Consider the following 14944-nt stretch of genomic DNA (forward strand, 5'->3'; position numbering starts at 1 on the left):
GGGTTCCCCTGAACGCGAGGAAGCTACCTTTCTTTTGCTTCCTCGCACTACGTCTTGTACCTGGAGTCAACTATAGTTGTTCTTAAGATTGACTGTTCATCTTGATACACTATCCACCTCTATGTATAAGTGAGACCCTCACATGCTCCCAATGAATACACAGCTCCTAGGATTGCTGTTGGCGTTTCCAGGGCCAATGCATTAATTCCCAGAGTCCAATCAAAACTGACAAAAGGATTTGTCAAAGATTATCTCGCCGACCCCAAAGTTGGGTGTCTTCACACTCAACAAGGTTGCACTTAGCTGAAACCCCAGACAAGGTACTAGCGCGTCAGAACTATATTGGGACTCGGTTTCATTCTGGAAATGAAGCGATACTCCCAATAGCTTTTGGTTCGGGTGTGAAAGCCTCACGTATACATAGAGGCTGGTATTGTCTCGAGGTGAATAATCCATATGAAGAACAAATATAGTTGACTCTAACTACAAGACGCAGCGCGAGAAAGCCGCTTCTGCTTCCTCGCATTCAAGGGATCCCAGATACACGTCCCGCATATCGTTTCTCCACGCATCGCGTCTGCTGCATATAACCTTGAACAATGCGACTGGAGCTCCCAGGAACTAACACCGTCTTTCCAGGAATGAGACGAGAAATTTCGGTCGCCAAATAAGCCCAGACTTCATGCTCAGGCATGTAAGGGCCCAGCGAGAATAAAGTCCCACTACGTGCTTTCTCAAGCATCTATATATTGCACTCTTCCTACTTGATCACAGATACCACTCGAGAATAGAACTCTCCAAACGGAAGATTACACCCTAGATCTCACAATCACCCCGAGGCATTTACAGCTATTCCTCATCATGGCCTGGAATCCTACTCATCTCCAGCGGGTATTGGGCCAAGCATTGGGCGATCCCCTGCACCGTGAGCGGTGCATATGGGATCACTGTCAAAACACCGTGCCGATTGATTCCCGGATAAATGGAGTATTGTGCTTTCAGCTCTCCCAGAACTCTTCTTTCGCATATCCTTTAGCGCAAAGATTATCTTTGGCTGCAAAGCAACTTTTTTGTTTTGAGTGCAGACGCCATAGCTCTCGACGAAAGGCGTGGGCCGACCAAATTTTGCGTTTGTTAGATGCTCGCCTGGATCAAGCCAAAGATGTCATGGGTCAATCGGAAATTCATGATTCGCCTCTATTGGTACATGCGTGGCCAAGCAGCATGCCCTACAGCGTTGACATGGCCGTGTTCCCCAATGAAGCATTCTCAAACACAAGGAAAGACTGCCCGAAGAGGCAAATCGAGCGGTGCTTAGGTTGGCCGGAGCCGTGAAAATCCGTCGTCCGGATCTTCTCAAGACGAGAAACCCCTTCAGTTGAGCTGTATCCGTTACATGCCTCCAGTGATAAGCACGGTGTTCTCCGATAAAGAAAGTTGATTGACGTTCTCTGGCAACTGTCGCATGTTTCCCACGGAAGTGGCCACCCGAAAACTTTTGCTTTTTCAAAACCCACCCGCCCCGCCTGCTACTCTCCTCGCGGGATCTGAGTCAGATGATGAGTTGAGCTTGACTCTGTTTTGTGACGCTCTGTGGTGACGGACTGCAAGCCAATCGAGGTGTCTGTCGTTTCATTTTCATGGTTTTTTATGTTTGTTGGGGACACCTCTGGGGATGGGGCAGCTGATCGCCGCATGCGTTCGGATTCAGAAGCGGTGGCAGGGATATCTGGGAGATATTTTGATCGACAGGGAGAAAAGACTTTGGATGAATTTTGAAGCTTTCGCTTAAGCTTTGGGAAACAAGAAGTTAACATTTTTTTGATAAGTAACAGAAATCAGTGACCAACATTGTATGGGTTTCCTCACGGTAATATTAAACTCTCTCTAACTAAAAACTATGAACTTGACAATTTTGTAGGATATGCTGACAAAGACTAATATGCACTTTTATGTGAGGTGTCAGATTTGATGTCGTAAGATATTCTGGGTAAATACCCAGAAATCCACACGCAGATCCACCATATTTCTGACACACCCCCCAGTTTTCGAGGCCCCTTTTCTAGGCCTGGGAAACTGCTCAATTCTTCAATTTATGCATGGTTTTCAAACCAGAATCTGTTTTGAAGGGTGAATCAGGTGATTCACGTCTCTCATTCCGATCAGATCTCGAAAGATCTGCTGCTTCTGTTTGGGTAAGGCCTTGGTGAGGCCATCGGCTGGCATCTCGGCGGTTGGAATCCATGCGACAAGAACTCGGCCTTCACTGACCTCTTGCTTCATCCAGCACCGATTGATATCAACATGACGAAGCTTCGTATGCATTGCGGCACCTTCCTTCGTCAATAGGTCAACAGTTTGTTGGTTGTCGCACAAGATAGTGAGAGGATGGGACGGTTCAAATCCTAATGCGCGGAGGACTCGACGCCACCATTGGACTGTTTTTCCGGCCTCAGCAAGTGCGAGTAGCTCTGCTTCGGTTGTCGATGTTGTAACGGTCTTCTGTTTCGATGCCTTCCAATCTATGGGCCCACCATATAACTTGCAGACATATCCTTCGGAGCTGCGCCGGTCGGGGTTATCGCCGAAAGAAGCATCGCTGGCAAATTCAACCGATTTTGCTGCTAATTCGATACCTGGTTCGAGGCCTCTCACTCCATATTCAATGGCCCAAAACCTGGTTTTGTATAGGTATTGGATGATCCGATCAATAGCGTCGATGTGCTTAGGACCTGGATTCATAAGAAATTCAGCGGCTTTGGCGGTGGCTTTGGCGGCGTCTGGGCGTGAGACGGTTGTAGCATACTGAGCAGATCCAACTTTGGCTTGGTACCCATGGATCTGACTCGGTGTTGCTACTCCATCATATGGGAGCAAAGGCTCAGTGCTCATAGGGGTTTCGACCCTACGGTTGGTTTTGAGGTTATACCGACTTGTCATGCTCTCAATATAGCTATCTTGGCATAGCCATAGCTTCTTCTGAGATCTGTCTCTCAATATGCGGATGTTTAGGAACCAACTGGCATCAAGTTCTCGCAATTCCCATTGCTTCTTCATTTCTTGGTCCAGGGTAGCTGCTTGCTTAGAATAGGAAGGATGATTGACCATGATAATGTCGTCAACATAGAAGAAAACGATTATTCCTTGGGTGGTGAAAATGCATGGATCCTCAGGCACGGGGGTCAGTCCCAATTTGACCAGCACTCTGGTTGCTTCCTGCTGCCACAAACGCGGTGACATACGTAAGCCATAAAGCGCTCGGAGTAACAGCCAGCAGTGGCCTGAGCGTTCGAAACCAGGCGGGCACTTGGTGTATACCTCACCTTGAATGGCTGAGTTGAGGAACGCTGTCACTACATCTCGTTGTATCATGTCGAGGTCAAATGCTGCGACCAGTGCAAATACAGCGCGGGCTGTTTTCACTGCGAGAGTTGCGGCTCTCTTTTCTTCAGTAGTGATCCACTGTAGATCTCCACGCACACAGATCCTCGCTTTGAACTTCTCCAGGACTCCGTCGGCATCATATTTATATGTGAACACCCACTTGAGTGGAAGGACCTGTGTCCCTTTGGTGTTCGGGTGCGACACCTCGCGGAATGTGCCTTTGTTTCGTAGAGTCTCGATCTCAAAGGCTGCGGCCTCGGTGAATTCTTTGGCAAATTTATGGTTCTTCATCTCAGCCCAGTTCTGGGGCTCTATTGGCATCTGATTTCGATGGTGTTTCTTGGTATGGGATGCTTGTTCATGCATACTGATGGTGAACGCATGAAGCAATTCAGGCGGGTTGTCGGCAGGATCTTCATCGTGAAGAGATAGGTATGCTGAGAAATCTCGGTTGGTTCTTGGCCTGCGAGATCTGCTGCCGCTGGTAATGATGTTGGATTGATCAATGTTTCTTGAGATGTCTCTAGGTGCACGGGCGGGTGCTATCTCATATCCTGGTCTAGGCGCAGTTTGTATGGCAGTTGGATGCGTAGGTTGCGGTGACTGTGCTAATTCTTGCTGAAGTTGCATCTCGCTTTCTGATACTGTCTCCTCCCCTTCAGTTTCGATCGATGGTATGACCGAGATCGGATCTGGTGACGATGACAGGGTATTCGGGAGTCGAGATCTCGATGGTGTTGATCTCTGGATTAATGGATCTTGCGATAGTGAGGTCATTGTTGATGAAGAGATCCTCGGAGGCCTTGGTTCGGTGGGAAAGCTTCCTGGTATGTTGGTATTCGACCATGAGATCTGGTTTGGTCTGATTGATTCAGGCGTCACGGGTAAAATAGAGGCTGTTTTGGGAGATAGTGGTAACGTGGGTTTTCCGGCTTCCTCTCCTTGTTTGGTATGCTCTGCTTCTTCTCCCGCCGAGTTCCTTGCTAATACCATTGGCATTCTTAGCTCTATACTGATCTCTGTTTCGGCTTCTTGCAATGTGAGCACCTCAGGCCAGTTATCGAGGCCATCTGTCAATGTGCTGACTGCTTCTTCATGCTCAGGTACCGGTGTACTCGGAGAGTATCGGCGGGTCTCATCAAAAATAGCATCTCTGACTATGTCAACCCGGCCTTTGCCAGCACGGCCTTTGTGCGGGAACCAGATCTTGTATAGGTTCTTAGAAACATATCCAACAAGAAATCCGATCTCTGCTCTCGGTGCCATCTTGTCAGATTGAACCCTTTTGATGATCCTAGAGTACGCTAAACAGCCATACAATCTCAGGTTTGACAGGTTGACGATCTGATCGCGCACGCCGTCGGGTGCGGTATGCCTCATGAGTTCTTTCCATGGTACAATCCACCGATTTTCGATCTTGGTGGGCACCCGATTCAGCATGTATGCTGCGGCATAGATCGCTTCTGGCCATAGGGTTCGGGGGAGATCTGTGTCGTTCATCAAGGCTCTGGCGGTTCTCACTATGACCCCCCAGATCTCTCCGCGGGACCATTCATCTCGGGTAGGCCAGGTGGTGCATGCTCAATTATACAACCTTCATTTTCGATCATCATCTCGACCTCATCTCCCGCACTTCGCTCATTATCATAGTGAAACACCTTGATATTGATGTTTAACCAATTCTTTGCGATGGCAATAAACTTCCTAACAGCCATCTGACATTCGTTCTTCTTGGTATGGGTGAACACGAAGTGGCATTTGATTCCATCCAGGTAAAAGTGGGTTAACCAGATATGACCATTGTGCGCAGGCTGATTTTGAACAAGGTCAAAGTGCACTCTGCCGAATACACCATATGCCTGACCGATCTTCCGCCGAGAGATCTGCTTCGTTGCGTCTGCTAACTGACAAGCTTCACATACCTGTTTGACAGGGTTGCTCTCAGTAATGGTGACTCCCTCGGTCATCTCCGACAGTTTGGTAATGCGGTCTGGTCCTATGTGACCTAGGCGCCGGTGCCAGGTCTCCATTGATGCAGCTGATTTAGGTTCTTGCGCCGATCGTTTAGTGGTAAAAACCATTTCTCCGGGCGGTGCTTGGGCCTCGATCAATGCCATGGTGGCGGCGTCGGGCTGCGTCAACCAAGAAAGCTTCTGTTCTTGGTATATCTTTAGCAGCGGCTTGCCATTATCAGTTTCAATCCAGTTGTTTCGGAAGCACATAAAGGCCCCCCTTTAATGATCAAGCCATGAGAGATCAGATTGGTATGGAAATTAGGTGAGTACCTGGTTTCATACAACTCTAGTCGTTTTGGTTGGCCAGTAGTTGGATTGATCCCATAGATAACGACGGTGCCAACACCATCGATTCTTGTGCGTGTATCGCCGACCTTGATGTTGCCATGACTTTCTCGGAAACTAACGAATTTGCTCCGATCGTTGCATACATGTGTATCCGCCCCAGTGTCAACAACCCATTGCTTCTCCATAGGTATGGTCGCTTGCTTGGTTTGGGTTGACATGGCGGCTTGCTCGGCTTTCTGTGCGACTTCTTGGGAAGGTACCTTTGAGAAGAAGCCACATGCTTGGTCGTCAATTATGGTAGAGTGCGCCTGTTTCTGCGTCATGCCCATTTCTGACCTTTTCTTCTCAATAAAGTCTTTCCATGTAGGATCAGCCTTCATAGCTCTATCCCACTTCTGTTTCTGGTCTGGGATGATCTTGTAACCCTCGGGTCTGCCTGATTCATAGGCAGCCCAGCATTTCCAGGCAGGGTGGCGGGCCTTCGATCCGCATGGGCATGGCCTTTGCCAAAATGGCTTTTCGGTGGCTGGTATAGCCGCCCCTTTCTTGATGTTTGGTGGTTGTGCTTCCTCATGGCCTTGCCAGGTCGAAAATACAGCTTTGGAGATACCTCTCTGGGTACTGGCTTTGCCGTGGCTGATTGCCCAATGGGCTTTGTACCTAGTGAGCAGCTCGGGGAAGACAACATTCTTGTCTTCCAATCTGAGCGTCCAGGTTTCATGAAAGCCAGGCGACATAGTTGAGATGGCATCTAGGAATTGCACGGTGGCGTCATTGGCTTCGCTCATGCCAGCCCTCGCGCACCGAACCTGGATCGTTTCCCAATTCAATAACCATTTCTCAATGTCGGTGTTCCTGTCTAGACCTCGGTCTAAATTTCTCCATTGCTGACGCAGTTTGGCTGCATAGGTAGGATCGCACTCAGGTGCAAATCTCTGTCGCAGGTTGCGAAGCAGTTTCCATGGGGTATCATGGGTGATAAAGGTCTGATAACTAGGGTGTAGGCTGTTTTTAATAACCGTTGCCACACAGTTGAGGCCTAGGATCCTTTTTCCATGCTTGCTAACTTGGGTTGACCATTCCACTTGTTGTAGTTTGACGATCTTGTACCAGTTGACCGGATCGTCGTTCTTAGCAGCCTCAATTGATGGAGGCTCTGGTTCATCTGGAACAACAGGTTGTTCTTTCTTGTCCGGGTCACACAGCTCCCACACGTTATATTGGTCGGCAATCCCTCTGATGGTGGACAGCCAGGCTTCCCAGTTTGTTGAGTCTCTCAGAATAACGCGAGAGGACGATATCGCGGAGAGAGTGGTGTCTCCCATATTGTGGTTGAACAGATTTCCGACTGATGATTTCAGGGGTTCAGGGGTTCGGCGGCAGGCAGGGATCACAAGGATCAATTGGCTTGCAACGTCGAAACAAAGGTTGGTTTTAACAAATGGGTTAAATTAGAAGCGATTCCGGGCTCATAACTAACAGAAATTAGTGACCAACATTGTATGGGTTTCCTCACGGTAATATTAAACTCTCTCTAACTAAAAACTATGAACTTGACAATTTTGTAGGATATGCTGACAAAGACTAATATGCACTTTTATGTGAGGTGTCAGATTTGATGTCGTAAGATATTCTGGGTAAATACCCAGAAATCGGATTTCTGGGTATTTACCCAGAAATCCTAGGGGTCGGCACGAATACATATTCGTAACATTTTGAGATATTCGCATTCGCATTCGTAGATCACAGACCTCTACGAATATTCGTATTCGCAAGGCCAATATTCGTACGAATATTCGTACAAATATTGCCCCGTCACCAAAACCAACTCCCACCCAATAGGAAAAAGTATATCACGTGCAGTTTGTTTATCCAAGTGACAAGTCGCGTCCGAATCTGACAAGTTTATTTCAAGGACGTGTTTCGATGACGGTAATAGAGCTCAGAATGTCTGGTGCTGAATTGCCAGCTTCAAACAATGATGGCTCCGGCAGCTCATCTGCTGAATTGCCACCACGCCCCCAACGGTCTCAGAGAATAGACTACCACTTCTTAAATGGTGGAAGTGACGAAGACGATATTGAAGATCATATCAGAAAGAAACCCCGACTGGATTCGCCACCTGGTCGCTTAGAATCGATTGGTCCTGAAGACTCCGCCAGCCAGCTGCATCTCAATCTACCTACTCCGTCGGAATCTGTTCCACCAGGGAGCTCTAGATGCTTTACAGAGGCCATACGGCCATACAAATCGCACAGAAAAGCGCGCATTAAGCCACTGAATCAATGGCTTTGGAATCAATTTCGAGTTAGTCCTCTTCCGGGCAAGCAATGGCGGCCCAGGCGAAGCCGACAGCTGCTTGAGGATCGAGAGATTCAATGCATTCATTGTGGCTGGAAAACCACAGATTCAGCAAGGGCAACATCTACGACCAACATGAAGACGCACCTAGCCAAACACAACATTTTCGAAAAGTCCGGTCCACAGGACCTGGGCGAGGGTTCCAGCGAGACGAAACAGCACTCAATTGCTTCAATATTCCAGTCCCGAGCCCAGCATGATACTAGAGCTCTGTTGGAACAGAACATACTTCGATGGGTTGTGACAGATGATGTGGCATTTACGGCAATTGAGTCCCCTGCGTTCCAACAGATATTCAAGGACTTGCCGGACGCTCCTCTTCCTTTCTCTTCTCGAACAGTTGCCCGCCGCATTGACGCAGATTTTGATCGCTGTCGGATCCAGTTGATCGATGAACTAGCACGGACATGCTCCACAATTGCGCTTTCCTTGGATGTCTGGACAAGCAAGAACCATAAAGCCATTCTGGGAGTTATCGGTCACTGGGTGTCCACCGACTTCAAATATCAAGAACGAGTCCTGGAGTTCAGCGAACTTGCTGGATCCCACAGTGGAGAAAATATGGCGGAGACTCTGCAGAAGATGCTTGTCGAGCTTCGGATTGAGGAGAAGCTGCTCACAATCACAGCTGATAATGCGTCGAATAATGAAACGCTGGTGTCTGAGCTGTATTTTCACCTGTTGGAAAAGTACAACTCGGAGGATTCCAAATTGCCCGATAAAGGACGTCTCCGATTTCAAGGTATTGACAGCTACATCCGGTGTCTTGCACATGTCCTCAATCTCATTGTCCGCGACATCCTCTCGAGGATGAAATCTGGAGATCACAAGTCTGCCATTGAAGCCTGTGATCTCTTACAGGGAAATAAGAAAATCGGACGGCAGTCTGCCTTGGCCCGGATTCGGATCATGACTCTCTGGATATTGAGGACACCTCAACGACGACAGCAGTGGAAAGTGACTTGCCAAGCAAATGGCTTGAACGACAAGTTCATCGAGTATGACGTGGAAACCCGCTGGAACTCCACATACCGTATGGTCCAGGGAGCCTTGCAAGCCAAAGCACAGATCCGGATGTGGATAGAGCATCAGAACCAGTTTCCGCCATTTTCAGCTGACGACTGGTTGCAGCTGCAACAGCTCGAAATGATCCTCTCCAAGTTCGATGAGTTCACTCAACTGGTTTCCCGGCGGAAATCCCAGATCAGCCTAGCCATTCCCATCTATTACGAACTGAATGACATGCTCGAAGATGCAGCTTCTGCACAAGGCGACTTTTCGGGGCTTAGCTCTGACATTACCTCCGCCATCTCCGCGGGGATGAAGAAATACAAGAAATATTATGAACTGATGGACGCCCAAGATGCTTATTATATAGCTCTTGTCCTTGACCCACGCTTCAAAACCCTCTTGTTGGATAAGGAGCTCGGGCAGGTGACGGCGCCAAAGGTTATTCGATCCATCAAGGATACCTTGCATGAGCAATACCCATCGAAATCATCACTGGAGCAATCAACGTCAAAGATTAAGCAGGACAACAAGCGGCAAAGTCTGGAGGCTCGTGTTCTGCAGAAGCTGCAACCACAAGTGATCCAGCGTTCAGATATTGACCGCTACTTTGAGGAAGGTGTGGTGACTGTTGATGAATCTGTAACAAAGGATGAAGATTGGTTATTTGGCTGGTGGAGGACGCACAACGATGAGTATCCGCGGATGGCAGCTGCAGCCAGGGATTACCTTGCCATTCCGGCGGCTGAAGTCGCAGTAGAGAGGTTGTTTAGCCGTGGTAGGGATCTGTTAGGAGTACGTCGACATTCTCTAAAAGGTGAGACAATGCGGAAAGTGATGCTGTTGAGAGATATATATAGTTCAGAGAACACCCAGTGAAAAATCCTAGAGCGTCTTGCTGGTATTCCCAACCAGCCGCTGCTTTGCTTCGAAGGACATAGTAGTATAAAGCCTCTGTGGATCATTGTTCGCAAGGCACGGAACATCAAGTGAAGTCTTGTCACTTGGGCTGTGACTGCTCACTAGTTATTCTTTTGCCACGTGACCGAACTTGCGAATATTCGCGGCGAATAGAAAATTTATTCGCATTCGCATTCGTCGTGCAAAATGTCTGCGAATACGAATGCGAATTGCGAATATTCGTAACGAATACGAATATATTCGTTATTCGTGCCGACCCCTAAGAAATCCACACGCAGATCCACCATATTTCTGACAATAAGTCCCAATTGTATTTGCGCTTGTAGTGTGTAGAAGACTGACAATATGGTAGTTTGAGGAGATCTTTAGAGTTGGGAAGTGACTATTACATCCAAAGGATCATTGGGAACCTGATAGAAGACGATAACTCCGGTCAAACGATTTTGGCGCCGTTGCCAGGGAGACACATGGGCCGTGGTCTGTAAGAGCGAGTGATATTTAATTTAGGTAACTCCCGTGATATGAAGCGCTATCTGAAATCGAAATCTGCATCACCGTCGTTCAGATGGTTCGCAGTCACAATAATGTTACAATTAACTTCAACGAACTCTACTCGATTTAGGATCCAATGCATCAGGAATACACTTGCAGGCCATCATTAGGGATATCATCTGCGATGTGTGTTGCAAGGCTTCACCTGTCGCCCAATTCTTCATATAAATGAGTATTTGGGTGAACAACAGGCGAGATCGAGCATCAACAGTTGAGTAACTGTTTACTGAACTATTCAACGCTGTTGGAAACCAGACCTGAGGGGATACCAGTGCAATCACAGCAGCCTTGGCGTCACTTTGCCGGTCTATAAAAGGCTCTCGAGTAAACCTTTCCTCCATTTCATTTCTACAGCCACGATGGACCATGCCACCTCGTCTTCTCCATTTGATCGGCCAGCGAAGAGACAGCGTCGGGTATCCCAAGATGGGGACGATGAGTCCAAATTGGAAAACCACCCGCAAGAATCTTCAAACGGCACAATCGTCGAGCCCAAGGTCGGTCATACCTCTTCGGCAGGAAACGAACAGAAACACTAATGCTCTGTAGATCCCAGTGACACCTGGTGCCCTGACGGCGGAGTTTATGAAAATTCTGCAATACAATGACACCCTCGCTACGCCAGCCCTGAAACTGCTTGACCTGTACTTTTGCCTATGGGAATGCTACGTGGTCAAATCTGCCGAGAAGATGCGACTTGAGGATGAGCAGCGACAGCTTCAAGAGTTGAATGAGTGGCTAGCAAGCGACAGTGACATCCTTCTGCAGCTTTGCGAGGAACAGAAACTGGTATTGTGGGATCGAAATCGAGCAGTTCAGGCCCTTTGTAACGGCGTGGTTTCAGCCTTGCAAGCGAGCGATCCTCAAGCCTATCATGTTGATGGGAATTGATAAGGTCTCCGTATTGTTTGACGCGCTTGGGTAAGGACACGTTTGGATATTTCTGCTATGTATTGGTGCTCTCTACCAGTTATCTTCGCTGATAATAGGGAATGCGAATGCAATTGCGGATGAAATTAATCGGGTTCTGTGACGAAGTGTCAACGTTCCACAGCTGTTGATATTTCCAGCGCTTGGTTTTCTTAGGATCTGCCGTAAAGCCCTCCTAACGTGCCCTGGTCTTCTATAATTGAAGATAAATAAGATCTCTGCTCAGCTTTCGGCATCTTGTCCCTCCCAACCCGTTAAACGCTACTTTATACACTTCTGTAATTTCCCACCAGCAGATCCTGAATTGAAATGGACGAAATGAGCGAGTATTGTCCGTACATGTTTCTTCAATGCGTGTCTTGTGCCAAAGTTAGTGACTGTGATTTCGATCTTGACCTTCACGCCAACTGGCAGAAGTCTTCTGGTATATCGACAACGCCCTCATGTCTTGCCACGGACCTGGATCCGCGACATATTATCTAGGATGAAACCGACCCTGCAGAATATGGGACCGGGGGTCTCCCTCGAATGAATGTTTTTTAACCCCAATAACGACAATCCCTCCGGCTTGAAGTGGACGGGTCCAGATTCTCCGTTAATTTCTACTCAGGCTAGCTATAATTTCTACATGTCAACGTTCGCTTTTTTTCCCCCGAAGAGGTGCAATAGATAGAGCGTCGACTAGCTTGGTTTGGTTCGACATCTGGCGAGACTATAGGAGAGCATATATTCTTTTTTCCCTGGGTTGAAACGGCCCTGGGGAATCTGTGTCGGGTACGCAGGCAGGCAGTTGCTAGACACAGTCGCCCGACATAGGATTGGTGCAATAGCCATCAGGCTCCGCATGACCCTATGGCCTCGCATGGAGCCTCTACGGCATTCCACGAAGGCTAGTCTATGCTCTTCTTACTGTAAATACGTGCCAAATATAGAATGCTTCCATGCGGTAATTCTCTTTCAGTTGCGGCTCTGTCGTATTATCTCCAAGTTGTTAAAGTAAGACATAGGACAGATATAAACATGCAATGCTTCACTCTTCTCTTGCGTTGTCCAAAAGCCCTGGTAGATTGAGTCTGCAAGGGTGATCCCAGTCATTGAGGATCCTAGTCAGTCGACCCCGAGATGATTCCAGTGCCTGCTCAAAGAAGCGCAGCCGAGACAGCTGCTTGTCGTGGCGAAGCTGAAGTCCGTCCCTCTCTTTAGTCAGGTGTCTGCTAGCCTCCTTCAAGATCTGATTGCTCTGCTCTAGGTCCTGGCCATCTATGTGTTTGGACACGCACGACTCCCATAGGCGTCGATAGAGTCCGACAATTCGACCTGCTGGAAAGGCGAACTTGGGATCGTCGCGTTCGAGGTCTGCTAGCACCTTCAGAATAGGTTGAAATGGCTCGGTTGCCAAGGCATGTCTTGTTTCTGCTTCCTGTGGCGAAAGAGAGAGCTGCGATGGTCAGCAAGAGCATTGGAAGCTGAGCCGCTTTACTTACCTGTGGTGGGACATGATCAGAAGCCTCCTGCGAATTCTCTTTTTCAGAAACGATTGGCAATGCACTAGGCTGTTGTTCTCCTTCTTTTTCCTGGTCTGGCGTGCTGTTAGGGGCATCCATCTTGATCGCAGGGGAACGAGTATCTGGGCAATAGCATGTCCACTAATTCTTGGAGGCTTTTATAGACTAGAGGACATCGGTGGCTAGGTACTCAGTCTCATTTTCACCATAAAAGTCAATCAGCGTAGTCAGCTATTCAATCGCTTTTCAATCTCAGCACTCTGTTAGCAGTCCGTTTGATGATGGTGCTGGTGATCAGTCTCGTGGTGTTGATGGTTGGTGAATGTGCCTCATATTAGTGGCTTCCGGTGATGAACGGTCCAGGAGATATATATTCAATCACAACGCATTTTCCACATTCGTTTGAGAGCTCAGAAATTCCAAAAGTAAATAGAGTAAAACCTAGAGGACTGAAAAAGAAAATCGAAAAAACAAGGTATCCATCAACCATGATCACAAGTTCAAAAGTTGACTCTCGTCAACAATGACGGCCAAGCTTCAACGGGTTGACGGGTCGAGTACGTACCCGCGCCCGCGCACGACCGTGGCCTGACGCTTTCCGCAGCCTAGACGAACAGAACCACACACAGTTCAGACAATCAACACTCGAGCGAGGCCAGAAAATTTCCATTTTCCTTAGATGAAAATGTGAGCGCTCTTGGTAAGATCGAAGAAGGAACAGCTTCCGTCGCCTCAATATTAAGACCGTAGATTCAACAGTGACTCAACGTTTCTTAACCGACTGACTCTCTTTGACTCATTTTCAACATGACTTTAGCATGTTTTCCCGATGAGCATCTAAGATCGCACCACGAATTTCGCTGCTAATAGTTGCGGTAGAATGAAGGCATGGGTTGCAACAGGCCTCACTTAGGATAGACATCGTGTTCAACGTTTGCTCTCTAGTAGAGCCCGAGTGCTACAGGAGCCGAAAACCTACAAATACGTCCTCTTCCCCCAGCAATTTGTTCTCCATTACCATCACTTGGCTATGCAGAGTCGAGCAGGTCTTCGATTCCTTATAAGTTCTTCCCTTTGACCTACTGGAATTTCACTGCATTGACATCTACAGTTACATCGTGGACCGACAAGCTAGACAGTGCTTGTGAGACGCGACGACCACCAGGTCCACTATGTCACTCATGCCAGCCGATCAAAGAAGCAGATTTGGGTTAGCTAGTCAAAGTACCTATGCGAACATCTGTCCACCATAGCAGCCGACCACTGTCCGCTCCTGAATATATCGATGCAGAAGAGCGGTCGAGGTAAGTCTGTCTCCGCGCGACCCTATCCGAGACTAGACTGACTTCAAAGACGGCGCGAAACAAAGATCCATGCATTCCAATATACACCAGCCACGGTGCCCTTTCCCGTGTCGTCTTTCAGAACATGTGAGTCATGCATTGCTTCGCCGATCGACAAGCTAACGACGGACAGGAAACCGTTGACAGCGCACCAGACTGAGTCCGAACCAGCTCTCCGTCAGTGCTCCGCGCAGGGTCATGGCTTACACGCCATTTCTGGCCCTATCACTTCAAACCATGCAACATGTCCTATGTGAAATACTGCAACTAAGGCCGCGGGCAAACAACAGGACGCATAAGCTCCAGACGTTCGTTGTCCACGACGAGGTGAGTGCAATATCACGCCTCCTGCTGCGCCGGGTCCGATGATTTTTCTCAACTCTGTGCCGGAGACACAAACACCACTGACATCTCTATGCCATTGCAGGAGCAGCCAGCCCATCGCCAACCGCGACAATTCTTGTGGCGAGTAACCTATTTCCGCCGAGTCAGATAAGACCCAGGGCCCGACGCGCCATCGCGTCTTCCCCTTCCTCACCGCCTTCACACACCATGAACAGTGGAGTGCCTCAACCTCTCGCTGTTTGCACGAAGCTGTCTCCTAATACAACTGTACAAATTTTTGTCACCCGTGAGT

General features: G+C 48.3%; 1 protein-coding gene across 1 annotated transcript; it reads right to left on the reverse strand.

Moving 5' to 3' along the window:
• Positions 1–2106: 2106 nt before the first annotated feature.
• On the reverse strand, positions 2107–7012 carry N7446_012050 (uncharacterized protein; the record flags this gene model as incomplete). Its single annotated transcript, XM_058520792.1, has 3 exons — positions 2107–4871; positions 4934–5616; positions 5682–7012. The coding sequence occupies 3 exons, from the start codon at positions 7010–7012 to the stop codon at positions 2107–2109; spliced, it is 4779 nt and encodes a 1592-aa protein (XP_058367078.1).
• Positions 7013–14944: the final 7932 nt, after the last annotated feature.

Source organism: Penicillium canescens, assembly GCF_028828765.1.
Source record: "Penicillium canescens strain IBT 15451 chromosome Unknown utg000009l_segment0_segment0, whole genome shotgun sequence".
NCBI lineage: Eukaryota > Fungi > Ascomycota > Eurotiomycetes > Eurotiales > Aspergillaceae > Penicillium > Penicillium canescens.